We start from the raw sequence: 16,555 nt of genomic DNA, 5'->3' as shown, positions 1-16,555 counted from the left end.
AAGTGCTATTTACAAATAAGGAAATTAAGGCTCAGAGGGTCAGCAAGGCACACAAGGTCACGAAGCCAGCACACTTCCCGGCTGTGTTTATCTGACTATGTGATACTGAAAAGAACAGCTGGGAGCTAAGGAGAGGGGCACATGTATGAAAAAAGTGAATGCCCTCATATGTAAACAGCTCTTCAAATCAATCTGAAAAAGACCAACAATTCTACCAAAAATAACCAAAGAACAAAAGCAGGTAATTTCAAAAAGAAATACGACTCCAGTCATCAAAAAATGGTCAAAGTCAAACATGATTGATAAAAGGCCAAGAAGAATCACTTTTTTCCCCCTACTTCTTAAACCCAAATGTTTTTTGTTTGCTTTTTAGGGCCGCACCTGGAGCATATGGCAGTTCCCAGGCTAAGGGTTCAATCAGAGATACAGCCACCGGCCTACACCACAGCCACAGCAATGAAGGATCTGAGCAGAGTCTGCGACCTACACACAGGCAATGCCAGATCCTTAACCCGCTGAGTGAGGCCAGGGATCGAACCCACAGCCTCATGATTCCTAGTCGGACTCACTTCCACTGAGCCATGACAGGAACTCCTTAAATCGTCAAAATGTTTTAATGTGTAAATCCAGGGCTGGCCAGAGTCTAGGGCGTCCCCATACGCCTGTGACAATATCCATCCAAATCTACACTGTTCGTGTAACTCCACTGTAGACACCTACGCCACAAAGCCGCTTCCATAAATACACGTAATACACACACACACACACACACACACCCGACTACAGCTTTGTTTTCCCAACAAAACGCAACACCAGTGGCCATAAAATGATTGAACAATTGATGGTATTTTCTTTCACAAAAGGAGTACCATGCAGCTATTAATGACAGAAGCCACTCTAGACACACAAAGGTCCAACAGCAGTATACACAACAACAGTGCATTCTAAGTCCATAACATAAAAAACAGCACACACACTCACAGAAAAGAAAAAAGAAAAAAAAAAAAAAACTGAAAGAATATACACTTAGCAAATTACATCAAGGAAGCAGCACTTTCAATTTCTTTATATGCTTCCATATCATACTTGTGTAAAATAATGTATCACCTACAATAAAAAAGACAAGACTTTAAAATAACACCCCCCTTAACTGAGTAAAACGGTTTCCTATAACAGAGTAACTGTATCCTTCCCTCCCCCTACCCCCCCCACTCCCCAGCCCCCCACCCCCTCATTTTAGTCCCCCCTCCCTTCGCTCCTCCCGCCTCTCCCCCTAAACAACACGAACTGTCAATGAACTACACACTCCCTACCTCTGGCATATTTGTGCAGTGTATATTTTAGGCCATAACTCCTAGAAAGCACAAAGTTCTGGTTTCATTCCAAATCCATAAAAGTCATTGTTATTCAAAATGGAATTAAAAGAACTTAATCAAAAGTAACACAAAGTTAAATGTCTCTGAACTCCCGCCGAAAGACACAATGATTACTATTTTAAACAAATATTTCAAAATTATACAAATCCATATGCCATTGCCAACAGAAACAGCTGCCTGAAACAGACGACTCTGACTCTGAACTGTATGATACCCGAAATGTCAAGAAAAGAGTCTGTCCCTTAAATAAAACGTCTGGGAGTGGGAGGCAATCTGTAAAGGTGACCCTGATAACAAATGAGTCAAATTTTCCTAGAAAAATGCAACCGCCACAATTTATTCTGGTCCAGTATCAGTTTATTTAAAAACAAAGAAAAACAAAAACAAAAACAGAAAAACAGCCCAAATTTTGTTCCCCAAGCAGAAACTGGGAGGGGAGCAAGGGATCAAAATAACTTGGTAAACTTTTCTCTTCCTTTGCTGCAACTGACTAATCTAAAGATTTAATTTTTGTATAAAATTAATCAAGTACTATTCTTTCAAAGGGATCCCCTCAAAGGGATTCTATAATAATTCCATAAACTAACTATTCCTAATTCACATTTTTCTCTGGCACTAAAACAACTCCAAAATCCCCTGCATATATAAATTAACACATTTTTGTTCCAGCATTACCTGGGAATACAAATAATCTGAGATGAACCAATCCAACACTTACTTCCTCTTTCTCCCCCAAATCCTAGTAAGGTGAAACACTTTTTAAAGAAATGCTTTGATAATTCACTCATTACAGACATTTTATCTCACTGACCTGAGAATTTCTACCTGTTTTTTAATTTCCAAAGACTATTTACCATCAAATTCTCACACGTGTATCAGTCAGCTTCCACAATAACCACACCAAATACCTCTAGCAGCTAGGCTCCTTTTCACGCATTCAACAAATTTTTACTAAGCCATTTCTGGGAAGAGTGTTATTCGGGGAGTGGTGACGGAGGAAGGATCAAAAAAATCACAGAGATACAGACATGCCCACAACCGGCTTAGAGTCTACTGAGGACTAAATGGACACGTACATAAACAGCCATGATGCTCTAACAGAGGCAAAAGTGAAGCATTAAGAATTTCCAGGAGTTCCCGTTGTGGCTCAGCGGTAAGAACCCAACTAGTACCCATGAGAGTGCGGGTTCAATCCCTGGCCTTCCTCAGTGGGTTAAAGACATGGCACTGCCGAGAGCTGCGGTGCAGGTCACAGGCAGATGCTGAGGGGCTCTGACATTCTTGTGGCTGTGGTGTAGGCTGGTAGCTGCAGCTCTGATTTGACCCCTAACCTGGGAACTTCCACATGCCTCAGGTGTGCCCCCCCCCAAAAAAAAAGATTTTCCAGACCCAAAAAGACAGGTTTTCAGAGAAGAGGAAGGAGACTTCCTGGAAGAAGTGATATGTGATCAAAAACCCTCAAAAAATAGGCAGTACGTAGGTGTGACAGAGTTTGGAAGAGTAAGGTAGGGAAACAGGATTCCAGAAAAGAGCATAGAATGGGGAAAAACAACCCTTCTTAATTCAACACAATATAGCCATTTTACTTAACAGCCCAAAAGAAATAAAATGCCACGCTTCAGTATTCATGGGAGGACATTAGCTGAAAAAGAATATGCCTTTTCCTTTGCAATAAATTCTATGGCACAAGTACCTATAGAAAACTAACATTACATAAGAGCTCTACAACGCAGTATTAAGAATATAGTTTGCGTTCACATGGCTTATCTAAGCTTTTATGTAACAACTGAAGTTTCTCACACTTAAGAAAGACAGAAAGTCCAGAAGTTTGAGAGCAAGTGAAACAAGCAATTTGCTAATTTATACAATGATTTAACCCATCTATTTGTATCTCAAACGCCTAACCTTTGGCACAATAAAATTTCCATCACTGTCACAGTGACATTCCGTGAAGGGCCAACGGGTCCAAATAACCTCCAAGGCGTTATTGTTTAAGAAGACATCCATCGTAGCAGATTAAAAATTCAACACACTAATAATTCCCAGTGACCGTATTACTGATGTAGATCAATGCAATTTTTTTCAAACTATTATTTTCACTGCAGAAATTTAAACTTATGGAAGTACCTAAATTCAACACCTAAGCTGAGTAAGTGAACTCCCACTCCCCACCCACCCTGATTTTTGTCTGAAGTAGTTGTCAATCAGCACACTGAATCACCCCACGGTGTAACAGAAGGAGCCACCCTGGATGCCAGAAGCCCGGCTGCTGCTGCCGGCCAAGGGCAAGAGTCTATGCAGACCACCTCTCTTCTGCGACCCTCCGTTTAGTCACCAGAAAAACAGTAAGAAGAGGTCACCTACATGACTCTACATTCTGTAATTCTACACTAGCGGCGTTTCATTTCAACCCGTTTAGACTCGTTTTTGAGATGACTTTCAGGTCAGAGTCACAGCACACACGTGGAAGAGTCACACTGAAGAACCCCAGGAACATTCCCATGCCTCTGTATGGTCTCATTTCCACATGCAAAGAGAATCCCAAAAAAGGCTGCTGGATCTGAAAACAATCCAAGTAATATCCAAGTAATATTTTGACCACACAAGCTTCTGGGGCAGAAAAAATGGGAAAAGAGTAAAAATGCTCAAGGAAAACCACCACCAGCAGTAAACCAAAATAAAAAACAGATGCTCTACCGTTACTGCTGCATGACAGAAGCTTTTCATAGCTTTTCGATTCTCCCAAGATGTCCTGATAGAAAAACAATGTTTTCTTAACCATCTATCTCAACGTACTTTGCGTCCTCAAACCTGAAAAGGACGAAATGTGAAACGCTCTATTGACTGAGTTCTTTGCGCACAGCTACAGCTCGTCTGCTCAATCTTCTACCTTTCCAGCGTTTAGAGATGTGCCCTGAGCAAAAGCACGCCGCGCCAGCTGGACAGGTGAACGAACTACACACCAACAAAGAAGCCCATACATAATAAACCCTCACCAACCCCGGCTCCTGCTTCGTACCACATTCCAGTAAAACCCAATCTCTGAAGCGAGTGAATTCGAGGTCTCCGTCAGCCTCCGGCAGCCGTTAAGAATTTGAAATTGCCCTTAAGACAGACGGCAACATACAAGTAAAAATGAGTAACAAAACCAGCACACACAAAAAAGCCGAGTGACAAACAGCCTGACATTTACCTACATCAATCCTTGGCCTATTTAAAGCCCTCTGCTTTCTCCTGTAGACACAGCAATGGGAAGACAGCCTCACCTCGTCACAAAATTTAACAACAACAAAAAAACTTGATTCATCTCAATTTGCCTAGCTGTGGAACAAACTTTTACGCCACTGAATTCAAAGAAACATAGTTAATTTTGAGCATTTTGTGCTTTTTCAAAGAATTGTGTGAGCGGGCCAAATTCTTCAGTTTTACTGTATGATTAAATTCAACAAGACAGCCAGTTAAAAATATTTATTCTTCATAGGTCATGGAGAGAATCACAACCACATAGCTATGTCACAGCCGATTAGCAGGTGTACTCCGGTTAGGTTGTAATGCGGAATACACTTTTCTAACTAGAATACAATGTTTATTCATTCAATAAACATTTGCTGTGTCAATATCATACGCAGTGCCTTAGAGTCAGAAAAGGGCCTATCCTGCCTTTGAGAGCAGATAAAACAGGCACATGAATACCTAACTACGAGGTAGAAAGGGCAAATGCCATGAGAAGAGAGAACGCATTTCAGGAGTGCAGAGGGAGCTGTTACCAAGGCACAGAAATGTAACCCTTTCAATCTTTTTAAAGCAATGTCATAACTATTAGTTCTCTTAGGCTCACAGCAACCTGGGAGAGCAGATGTTTCCCTACTATCTGTCATGATGAGGAAACTGAAGCAGAAAAAGGGTGATCAAGCTCCAAAATGACACAGAGTTAAAGGAAGAGTCAGGACTCTGTACTGTATTGTCTCTGGGGGAGGAGTTCAACATATGGCAAGCCTTTTATAAAAGCAAAGAGTATTTTGGAATTGCAAGCAATCCCATCGTTATGCATGTATGTGCATATTATTTATATGCACGTCTGTGTGTTAACCTGGATTTCCATTAACAGGTGTACTCAGAGCGAGGCAAAGTAATTGTCTACTGTAAATACCACAATAAATAAATAAAACCCCCACTGGACTTTAACAGAATGAGAAGATCAACACACTCTTTCTTTCTGCAACAACTTGTGGTTATTTCTTCTGTACTCTTTACCCACGTCTAAAAGGGGTCTGCTCCTGAGCCCAGGCACGTTGGTTCAGCCAATAAATACCTTTATGAAAGGATACATGAAAACATTCTCAAAAAACTATTATACATCAAATAAGGCCATCAACTCTTCAGTTACCCAAGGGACAGTCACATGTGACCCAACAACGGCAGCAGCTGTTGACCAGGATATGTTGAACGAATGAATGACTATTTGGAGGCCTTTAAAACATCCCAGGCCTGTTGCTCTTTACACACGTCCCGCCTCCCATCAATGCCTCACCAGGGCGCACACAAGGAATGCAAATTTCAATACAATTAGGCTGCAATTAGGGAAGCAAATCTGATGCAGGTGAGTAGACTAATCCCAAAGATTAGAATTACCCAGACCTCTACTCGCCAAGGTTAACTCTGCCGCCGCGGCCCTGCGGCGAGCAACACCAGGAAAAGAAAGCTGACACTTCCTGTGCAAACACTTTTCACAAATACCGCTTATTCCCATCCGCACCGTCAATACACGACGCTACCTAACCCGGCTAATTCCAAGAATTCAGTCTCCGCTCCCTAAACCCCGCTCCCCAAGTGCACTTCCTCAAACCCCGTACCCCAGGGCGAGAATTCCCCGACTCCGCACGTCCCAACAGCGGCGCTCAAAGGCAGGAGGGCCCGGGTTCCGAGCCCGCCGTCTCCCCCGCCCACCTTCGCCATTACACCCGGAGCGGCGCGGTGGGAACCGGGAGCCGGAGTTCGCCCTCCGCGCACTTGTCCGCCGCTGTCACCCGCCCGCGGCCACCAGCTCCGCCCCGAGCGAGCGCAGGCCGCCACCTGCGCCGGCCCCACCCGCCGCGGCCCGCGCCCGCCGCGGCCGCCGCGGGCCCGCAGCCCCCTCCCCGAAGGACAGCCCTCGGCGCCCCGGCCCGGCCGCAGCCCCTTCTTCCTCCCAACTCCACGGCCGCCCCCGCCCGCCGGCCCCAGCTCCCCGCCGCGCCCGCCGCCGAGGCGAGAGGCCGGCGCCGGCGGGTCCCGAGCCTCCGGCCCGCGACCGCCCTCGCCGGCCGGGGAAGCCGCCCGCGGCCGCAGCCCCGAGCCCTCGGCGGCCAGGCGAGCGGGGGCCCGGAGGCCGGCTGCGGGCGCCGGGCCTACTCACCGGGAGCTGGCGGGGCGCGGCGGCCGGCGCGCCCCCGGCCTCAGGGGCAGGACGCGGCCCGCGCGCGGCCCTGCCCGGCCCTCGTCGGCGCGACGAGCCGGGCGCTCACTCCTGCCGCCGCCGCCGCCGCCGCTGCTTCGCCACCTCAGCCGCCATCTTGACTCAGCCCCTCTCCTCCCCCCGGCCCGGCGGCCGCGGCCGAGGCGGCTCCCGCGCCGGCTCCTCCTCCTTCCGGAGGCTGGGAGGCCGCCACCCTCCGCCGGCCGAGCGCGGCTGCGACCGCGGCCGGGCTTCCTGGGTCGCCCGCGCGCGGCCATCGCGCCGCGGCCGGCGGCGGCGTGGGGGAGGGAGGGCGCGGGGCCGCGGGCGGCGGGGAGCGGGCCGAGGGGCGCCCGCCCGCGCCGGGGCCGCGGACACGCCGCGCGAGGCCGACCCGCCCGCGACGTCGGTGCCGACTCGGGCCCCGCCGGGGAGCCGGGGCCTGCGCCCGCCGAGCGCGCCCTCGGCCTTCCCCGTCCCGGCAGCTGCCGGGACGGGCCTCGCGGCCGCGCACTTTCCTTAGAGAAGCCGCCGCTCCACGCCCAGAGTTAGGAAGGAGAAGCGGGGTGGTGTCCCCGGGTAGTCACCACAGAGTCCGGGCTTTAAGACACGAGTGATAAAATGGTTCGTACTCAGGACGTCGGGGGCCTTTGCAGACGCTCCCCGCTGAAGTCCACGGTACTGTGTGGACGGCAAGGGGCTCGGCTGGCCCTGAAGCCGGGCGGGCAGCCGAGCTCGCAGAGGCCGCATCGAGCAGAGGGAGCCGGAGCGAGGTGCTGGGAGGCGTCCGCGTCCGCGCACACCCAGCCCGACGCTTAAAGCCTCCGGCCGTTGGGGCAGGACGGCAGGACCGACTTACACTCGGAACGCAGCTTCCGCGAGCGCGGTTTTCCCGCCGGAGCCCGGCTCGGCTGCAGCCTCGCTCCTGCGCAGGCGCAGCGCTCCTCCCGGCATGGAAGTGGCGGGGGTGCTGCTGTGTCTGGCGGCGGCGGTCCTGGCATGGGGCCTCCTCAGGGTCTGGGACGCCTGGGAGCGAATGAAGAGTCAGGAGCAGGCGGGCCTGCCGGGAGGCGGAAGCCGCGCTCTCCTGGTGACCGCGCACCCCGACGATGAAGCCATGTTCTTTGCTCCCACTATTCTGGGCTTGGCCCGCCTGGGGCACCAGCTGTCCCTGCTCTGCTTCTCTGCAGGTAGGAGGATGTAGGCCCGGGGCTGGGAAGGTATTCAACCTAGGGAACCAGGCGCTGACAAAGGCGGCCCCTTCTCTGGGCGCTTACCGAGAATGGGCGGCCCCAGCGTGGGACCTGCAGGGCCAGCCACCCAGGTGAGCTGTGGGACGAGGGCAGCATTCGCGCTCCACTCCCCGTCACCTGGGACTGGAGAGCCCAAGAGAGCAGTCCACTTTTGGGTCCACTCAACACTTGCATCTCCGTTGGGAACTGTGACTGTAGCCGTTATTCTGCGGAATCCTTTTATTTATGAGGAGGGCCAAGGATAATGACCAGACAGACTCTAGGTTGTGTCATGCCCGCTCAGCCCAAAAGTTTTACTTATAACGGGTGCAAAAGACCTCGCACTGCTTTTAGAGTCAGTTCTGCGCAAGATGCATGTGCCAAACTGGAGAGACCATTAGACTAGAAAATAATTGTATAGGTCATTTGACAGTCAGCTCCACCCAGCTTTCACTGAAAGGGCTTTCAGAGACCAAGTCCTCCTTTACCACAGAGAAAGATGAAATGAGCGAACAAATCATGGTGATAACTGCACGACTGTATAAAGAACTGAACTGTACATATACAGTGGGTGAATTGTATGGTATGTAAAATCATACCTCAATAAAGCTGTTTTTAACAAATGCCCAGTGACCTCTTCCCATTTGGGTTCATCTCCTACCAATTCTCTTTCTACGCAGATTTTTCTCGAAAGCACGTTTTGTACAATTTTGTGTTTTTCACTGAACATTACTGTTTCATTCATTTCTCAAATATTTATTAAGAGTGTACGTGCAGTACTAGCTATTGGGGTGGCCAAAATCCTGAACAATGACAACACCAAATGCAAAGGAACTCTGGTTCATCATTGGTGAGACTGCAGGATGGTTCAGCCACTTTGGATGGCATTTAGTTCGGCAGTCTCTAACAAAACCTGACAGATTCTTCCCAAACCATCCAGCAGTAGCCCTCCCTGGAATTTACTCCAAGAAACTGAGAACATGTTCACACAAAAACCTGCACACATATTTAGAGCGGCTTTATTCATCACTGCCAAAACCTGGAAGCAACTAAGTTGTCTTTCAGTAGGTGAATGGAAAGATAAACTGTGGTGGTGCCTCCAGACAGTGGAATATTAGCGTGAGTTAGAAATGAGCTATCAGATCATGAAAAGGAGGAATCCTAAGTGTGCCCGAGTAATTGAAAGAAGACAGTCGGAAAAGGCTTCCTACTGTGGGATTCCAACTGTATGACAATCTGGAAAAGGCAAAACTATGCAGACAGGAAAAAGATCAGCAGTTGCCAGGGGTTGGGATGGGAGGAAGGATGTATGGACATAGCCAGAGGACCAATTTTTAGTAAAAATACTCTGTATGGTGCTTTAAGGATGGATATAGTCAAACGTTATTACACATTTGTCCAAACCCATAGAATGTACAGAACCAGGGGTGAACCCTGATGCAAACTCTGGACTTTGGGTGATGATGGCGTGTCAGTGCAGGTTCATCCTTTGTCACAAAGGTACCATGGGGGGAGAGATGCTGATAAGAGGGATGGCTGTGCACGTGCGGGGGCAGGGAGCATACGGGAACTCTCTGTACCTTCCCCTCAATTTTGCTGTGAACCTAAAACCGCTATTTAAAAAGTCTTGATTAAGGGAACTTGTGATGGAGCCTGATAATGTGAGAAAAAAGAATGTATACATGTGTGTGTGACTGGGTCACCTTGCTGTGCAGTAGAAAATTGACAGAACACTGTACACCAGCTATAATGGAAAAAATAAAAATCATTATTAAAAAAAACTCTTGATTAAAAAAAAACTTTTTTTTTTAAATTAAAAAACGTTGTTCTGGAGTTCCCAATGTGGCGCAGTGGGATCCACGGCATCTTGGGAGCACGGGGACACAGGTTTGATCCCCAGGCAGCACACTGGGCTAAGGATCCCAGGTTGCTTCAGCTTAAGGTCAGCAGTGTGCAGCTTGGATCTGCTCCCTGACCCCTAGAACTCCATATGCCATGGGGCGAATAAAAAAGAAAAAAATAGTAGTAATAATAAAAAGGTTTCCAGGACTTACTCTCCGCCCTAGGTATAAAACCGTGAAAACAAGCTAGGAAAAGACTATGGCTTTGTGGAATTTATAATTTAAACCTTTACCCACGTTGGTAAGAACTGTATAGCCTTTTAGGTGATTTCACAGAAATAAATCTTAGTTTAGTCATCCTTATGGTATATAGATTTAGGAGTTTTTTCCTCCCCAGTTTATCCTAAACCTCTATATGTTTATTTCTTGATTTGATTAACATTTTTCACCAAAATCTCTGGTTGCCAGGAAGATTAAACTGTTTTCTGTGTATATTGAGAATTCTGCTTTGAACACTTTTCCTCTCACTTTGTGCAGTTCAGGATATTAATTGTAAATAGATGCAAGTAATGGCCTCATTTTTTTGTTAGCTTTTAATTTTACTTATGTTTTATACCTCAACTATGGGAATCAAATTATAAGCAACATTAGTTTTGAGATGCCTGGATTTTATTTACAAAGTACTATAGGTACAGTGGATTCTTTAATACATTTCTCCTTATTTTTTAAGAGGTGAGGACCAAAAATCAAAAACTTTTTTCAAATTAAAATAGATAAGGAGTTCCTGACATCGCTCAGTGGAAACAAATCTGAGTAGTATCCATGAGGACGCAGGTTCCATCCCTGGCCTCGATTGGTGGGTTAAGGATCTGGCATTGCTGTGATTTGTGGTGTAGGTCACAGACAAGGCTCGGATCTGGTGTAGCTATGGCTGTGGTGTAGGCCGGCAGCTACAGCTCCAATTTGACCCCTAGCCTGGGAACCTCCATATGCCATGGGTGTGATAATATTATTATTTCAAAAAAATAATAATAATAAGGCCAGGAGTTCCCACTGTGGCTCAGCAGTAATGAACCTGACTGCTATCCATGGAGACTCGGTTCGACCCCGTGGGTTAAGGATCCTGTGTTGCCGTGAGCTGTGATGTAGGCCAGCAGCTGCAGCTCCAGTTCCACCCCTAGCCTGGGAACTTCCAAGGGCAGAGGTGGGGCCCTAAAAAGCAAAAAAATATATAAGGTCATGTTCCTTAACACATGCTAAAACGCACTGTCCTTGCTGTCTTTTATCCTCTCCCCTGAATGGAACTTCCCATTCAAATTGTTTTCTCTTGTAATGTTTTAAATTACTTTTTACAATCCCAACTCATTAAAAATTGAATGGATTAAACATTACCCACCTTCATAACGAATTCTGACATGAAAAGCAGGAAACTAATAACGTGTGATGTAACGTAATGACAACGAATTGTGTGACATGGAAACACTGTGGACGTGAAATGGGGAAAAGCACGAGCGCTCTTTGCAGGGGCTGGATTAACGAAACTTCTCAAAGGTTTTCTTTTGAGCTGGTCTTTAAAAATGGGACTTAGGAGTTCCCGTTGTGGCACAGCGGGAATGAATCCGACCAGGAACCATAAGGTTGAGGGTTTGATCCCTGGCCTCTCGCTCAGTGGGTTAAGGATCCAGCGTTGCTCTGAGTTGAGGTGTAGGTCGCAGACGCAGCTCAGATCCTGCGTTGCTATGGCTCTGGTGTAGGCTGGCAGCTACAGCTCTGATTCGACCCCTAGCCTGGGAACCTCCATATGCCGCGGGTGCGGCCCTAAGAAGACTAAAAATAAAAATAAAAAAATAAAAATGGGACTTAGGTATACAGGAGATGGGCCAAGTCGTTCAGGGCAATAGTAACAGCTTAAGTAAGCCTTAGACTCATTTGAATAATTCATTCTAACTACATCTCCAGTTTTAGGGGTAGGGAGAGGCAGAAGAAAGTATATTTTGTTACTAGTGGCTCATTTAATACTCTCAGCAATTGTATGATAGGTGTTATTAAATATACAAATTCAGTATATTTGGGATTTCTAAAAATATGTGATCTTAAGTATTAACTACCTTCTCTTAGAAATGGAATAGCAGTTGTCTCATGGCACAGCAGGTTAAGGATTCAGCATTGTCACTGCAGTGGCTTGGGTCGCTGCTGTAGCACAGGTTTGATCCCTGGTCCAGGGACTTCCACATGCTGCAGGTATAGCCAAAAGAAAAAAGAGAGAGAGAGAATGGGATAAATTAGTAATATTTTAAAACATGAAGAGAGTTATAGAAACTAAAGAACAAGACCCAAAGGTTACATCTCCGGCCCTATTTTGTAAAAAAAAAAAAAAAAACAATAAATAAATAAATAGATACAGACAGCTATAAAGTATATCACAAATACTGAAACCTGGACAAGGAAGTCAGAGAACTAAAGTATTTATGAATGGCCTGCACATGGAGGGCAACCCCCCAATTCGCCACCAACCCCGGCCATGTCCCTGCTCCTCCTCGAACCTGTGTCCTTCCCAGAGCCCCTCTGGTGCCCGGCGCAGCCACGCTCCCTTGGCAGGGTCTGGGAGAGCCCGGGTATTCAAGGACCCGCACGGGCGAGTGGGTCTAGATCCCCAGCCCCACCTACAGGGCGGGACAGGCTTTACAGTCTTTGTTTCAGCTCGAGGCTCCTCATAAAGCCAGTCTGCTGGGTCCCTGTCCTCTTGCTGGTTCCATCTCTCAAGGTGGACATCGGAGGGCATCATCCTTCCCCGCTGCGCGCACACGCACACGCGCACACACTCAGGCGCCTTCCCCTAGGGTTTGGGCTGATAGGATTTCCATGTGATCAAGCCAACTAAAGAACACACAGGCTTCCAATGACTAACTGGAAACAAACGCCTGTTGATAAATGTTGGCACTGACAGGTTAACTAGCAGGTTAAGTGATTAAAAGAATCTTATGTATCTCTAAGTATGTACTTACCTACCTTTTTTTATGTAATTCAGCTTAGGATGTATATGCCAGGGAGCCTCTTCCACACACCCCCAGTTTGAACCTAACATAGCATGTAAGTGTTTATAAAAATGTTCACATCTTGCTGAGTATTTATTTAACTGCAGAATGTTACATGCTTTCCAGAGCTTTTTATTTACATAATGAGGTCGAATTTTTTAACTGTTATAAAAATAAAGGACTTGCTTAAACTCTGAGAAAGCATAAAAGAAATGCTAATGAGAGTTCCGTCGTGGTGCAGCGGAAACAAATCCAAGTAGGAACCATGAGGTTTCGGGTTCGATCTGTGACCTCACTCAGTGGGTTAAGAATCCGGCATTGCCGTGAGCTGTGGTGTAGGTCGCAGACACGGCTCAGATCTGGTATTGCTGTGGCTCTGGTGTAGGCTGGCAGCTGCAGCTCTGATTAGACCCCTGGCCTGGGAACCTCCATGTGCCGTGGGTGCGGCCCTAAAAAGCAAAAAAAAACAAGGAAATGCTAAAGAACATTAGGACAGAGGCCATGCAGAGAGGAACTGCACACTGGCCCAGATGGCCTGTAAACAAGGGGGAGGAAAGATGAGGGTGTGAGAAGGAAAGAAAGAGCTGCAGGACGACTCTGACAGACACAGACTGGGAGTACCCAGCCAACCAGAGGCAGGTGTCCACAGGGCCTGCCCTGCCTACCGGCTGCAGGGGTGGGACACGGCCCTCACCAGCGCGTGCCTCCCGTCCCTTCTGCTGCAGTGCGCGGTGGTGGTCAGGAGGCACCTCCCCGTTCGTTTCCCCTTGGGAAGGACCATCTGTAAGGCACAGATCAGAGAAGCCAGTGAAACAGCGTGTTTCTGTTTGTCAAAGTCAAGATTAGCATGCATCCCTCTGGGGAGCAACGAGATAACACAGCACTCAAGTCTGGGTGTGCTGCACATACGCCAGCAGCACAGTGCCAGCGAGCGCAAGGGGGGCTTTGGTTTGGTTTGGTTGCTTTTTAGGGATGTTTCCAGGCTAAGGGTCAACGTGGTAGCTGCAGCTGCTGGCCTACACCACAGCCACAGCAACACCAGATCCAAGCTGGCCACACTGCAGCTCATGGCAACACTGGATCCTTAACCTATTGAGCGAGGCCAAGGATTCACCCTGCATCCTCATGGATCCTAGCTGGGTTTGTAACCTGCTGAGCCACAACAGGAACTCCGAGAGGGGCTTTTTAAAATGCATATGTGGCTCTGTTTCTTTTTTTGTTTGTTTGTTTTTGTCTTTTTGCCTTCTCTAGGGCTGCTCCCGCGGCCTATGGAGGTTCCCAGGCTAGGGGTCCAATCAGAGCTGTAGCCGCCGGCCTACGCCAGAGCCACAGCAACGCGGGATCCGAGCCACGTCTGCAACCTACACCACAGCTCACAGCAACGCCGGATCCTTAACCCACTGAGCAAAGCCAGGGATCAAACCTGCAACCTCATGGTTCCTAGTCGCATGCGTTAACCACTGCGCCACGACGGGAACTCCAGCTGCTCTGTTTCTTTTGGTTTTTAACCATGTAACTCTTTTACCTATCCAGAATAATCTTTTAAGGTAAAACAAATGTCTACCTTTATACACTGTGGTGTATAAATGTGGGTCATTACAAAGTGACTTTAATTTCTATTAAGTGTCATTATGTTTGCTAGTGATTACTAAGTATGAGGTATCACAGACTGGAAGACTTCCCTAGGCAGACAATTATCCATAAGCTTATGTGCACACGCACGGCGTGCTTCTGTTTACATCAATCTACATTCACCCCATGTACTTCCTGCCTCCTGGAATAATGACCTGCAAACTTTTTTTGGTCACATATTCTTATTGGTAAAAGCTTTTGAGCATATACTCCAATTATATGTATATTTATTTATATCAATGGAATTAATGCATACATTATGAAACAGTAACAAAAGCTGACATTTATGAAGGACAGAGCAGACAAACAAGAAGTTCCAAAGCCTTTTCTCCAGCCCAGCAGAAGGTCCTGTGCAGCCCAGATGCACTGGGAACATTCTCCTCCAAAGTGTCGGTCAGGAGCTTCCTCCACTGAAGTGCCCACTTGTTCACTGAACTTGGTGAAAAGGTTTAAAATGATCTCTGATTTCATCTCCCTCACTTGTTCTAAGTTCCTCAATTCAAACCCAAAGCAGAGAGTTCCCATCGAGGTGCAGCAGAAACGAATCCGACGAGGAACCACGAGGTTGTGGGTTCGATCCCTGGCCTCACTCAGTGGGTTAAGGATCCAGTGTTGCCATGAGCTGTGGTATAGGTCACAGATGCGGCTCAGATCTGGCATGGCTGTGGCTGTAGCCAGCAGCTGTAGCTCCGACTGGACCCCTAGCCTGGGAACCTCCATGTGCCACAAGTGTGGCCCTTAAAAAAAAAAAAGCAAACCCAAACAATAAAGCAATGCCACCAGCTCCATGAATGCACTGGCCTCCCTGCTACACAGCTTCTCACCCTCTCAGTCAGAGCCCGACCTCTGAGGTTAGAAATCGCATCACAGGTGTACCTGAGACTCTTCACCTGCCATAGACATAAGCGACCTTAAGACAGAACTGCAGGGCAAACGTGTGTCTATTTGAGAGGAAGCTATGATATAATGGCCATCACCAAATGGATGACAATTTGTATCAGACTTTTTAAAAAAAAGGAACTCGGAATTCCCATCGTGGCTCAGAGGTAACGAACCCAACTAGTATCCATGAAGACAAGGGTTTGATCCCTGGCCTCACTTAGTGGGTTAAGGATCCAGGGTTACCATGACCTGCATGGTAGGTTGCAGATGCAGCTCAGATCTGGCATTGCTGTGGCAGCTGCAGCTCTGATTCGACCCCCTAGCCTGGGAATTTCCATATGCTGCAGACGCAGCCCTAAAAAAAAATAAGTTCAAAAATTGCAACGAGGGCAGCATAAAATTAAGCTGTTATCTGGGGTCCTTCTGTTGGTTACAACATAATGAGTGTCTCCTATCTGGGTTCAAACAGTTCAAAACTAGCCCTCAAGTAACCCCTGCCAAAGTCGAAAGGTTTCGCTTGGGCGTTCTCTCTGAGTTTTCTGGAACAGGAAGCAAAGCCACTGTCTGCTTAGGGCCTCATGAGCGCCTGCCATGTGCTGACACAGGGTGATTCAATGCTGAATGAGACCGTGACTTTCGAGGTCAATGACATCTAGGAATGAATAATCAGATCACAGAGAAAAGTCCATGCTCCTCAGCAGGAGCCTGGAAATGATTACTCGCCAGGGAAAATAGCAGAAGGCTCCCCAGAGGGAATGGCCTCGATCCGGACGAAGAGAATGGATTATGGTTCAGGAGGCAAGGAAGGGGAGGAGGGGAAAGCAAAGCCAGAGCCGTCAGCGAGAGAGAAAATTCACACGGAGCACCGAACACGCGAGTGGCATGTATCGTCATGAGACCCTCAGGAGGTGGGAGGGAGTGGGATGGAGGGAGCGTGTGGGGTTCGTAGCTGCCGACGATTCCACTTAGAATGGATAAGCAGTGAGCCTCCTGTGCAGCACGGGGAGCTCAATCCAGTCTCGGGGATAGACCCTGATGGAAGAGAATACAAGAAAAGGAATGTATCCAGACCTACGACTGGGTCACTTTACTGTACAGCAGAAATGGGCACAACATTCTAAGT

General features: G+C 47.7%; 2 protein-coding genes across 4 annotated transcripts in view; one reads left to right on the top strand and one right to left on the bottom strand.

Annotated features, from left to right (window-relative positions):
• Nucleotides 1–7,704, bottom strand: part of NCOR1 (nuclear receptor corepressor 1) — a 135,697-nt gene extending 127,993 nt beyond the window's left edge. The window contains 1 exon segment of the mRNA XM_021066291.1: nucleotides 7,443–7,704. The gene's annotated coding sequence lies outside the window, so the exon portion shown is untranslated.
• Nucleotides 7,676–16,555, top strand: part of PIGL (phosphatidylinositol glycan anchor biosynthesis class L) — a 39,630-nt gene continuing 30,750 nt past the window's right edge. Inside the window, exon 1 of one of the 3 annotated variants that reach the window (XM_013980387.2) lies at nucleotides 7,676–8,000. In XM_013980387.2, the coding sequence (XP_013835841.1) occupies nucleotides 7,763–8,000 (238 nt within the window). In that variant the 5' untranslated portion in view covers nucleotides 7,676–7,762. Of the gene's footprint in view, nucleotides 8,001–15,719; nucleotides 16,313–16,555 lie in introns of those variants that run through there. The other 2 variants (XM_003132024.4, XM_013980388.2) reach the window with 2 other exon arrangements.

This window comes from Sus scrofa, chromosome 12, assembly GCF_000003025.6.
Source record: "Sus scrofa isolate TJ Tabasco breed Duroc chromosome 12, Sscrofa11.1, whole genome shotgun sequence".
In the NCBI taxonomy this organism is placed as follows: domain Eukaryota; kingdom Metazoa; phylum Chordata; class Mammalia; order Artiodactyla; family Suidae; genus Sus; species Sus scrofa.
The sequence above is the reverse complement of the archived record's forward strand: the minus strand, read 5'-3'. Positions and strand labels throughout refer to the sequence as shown.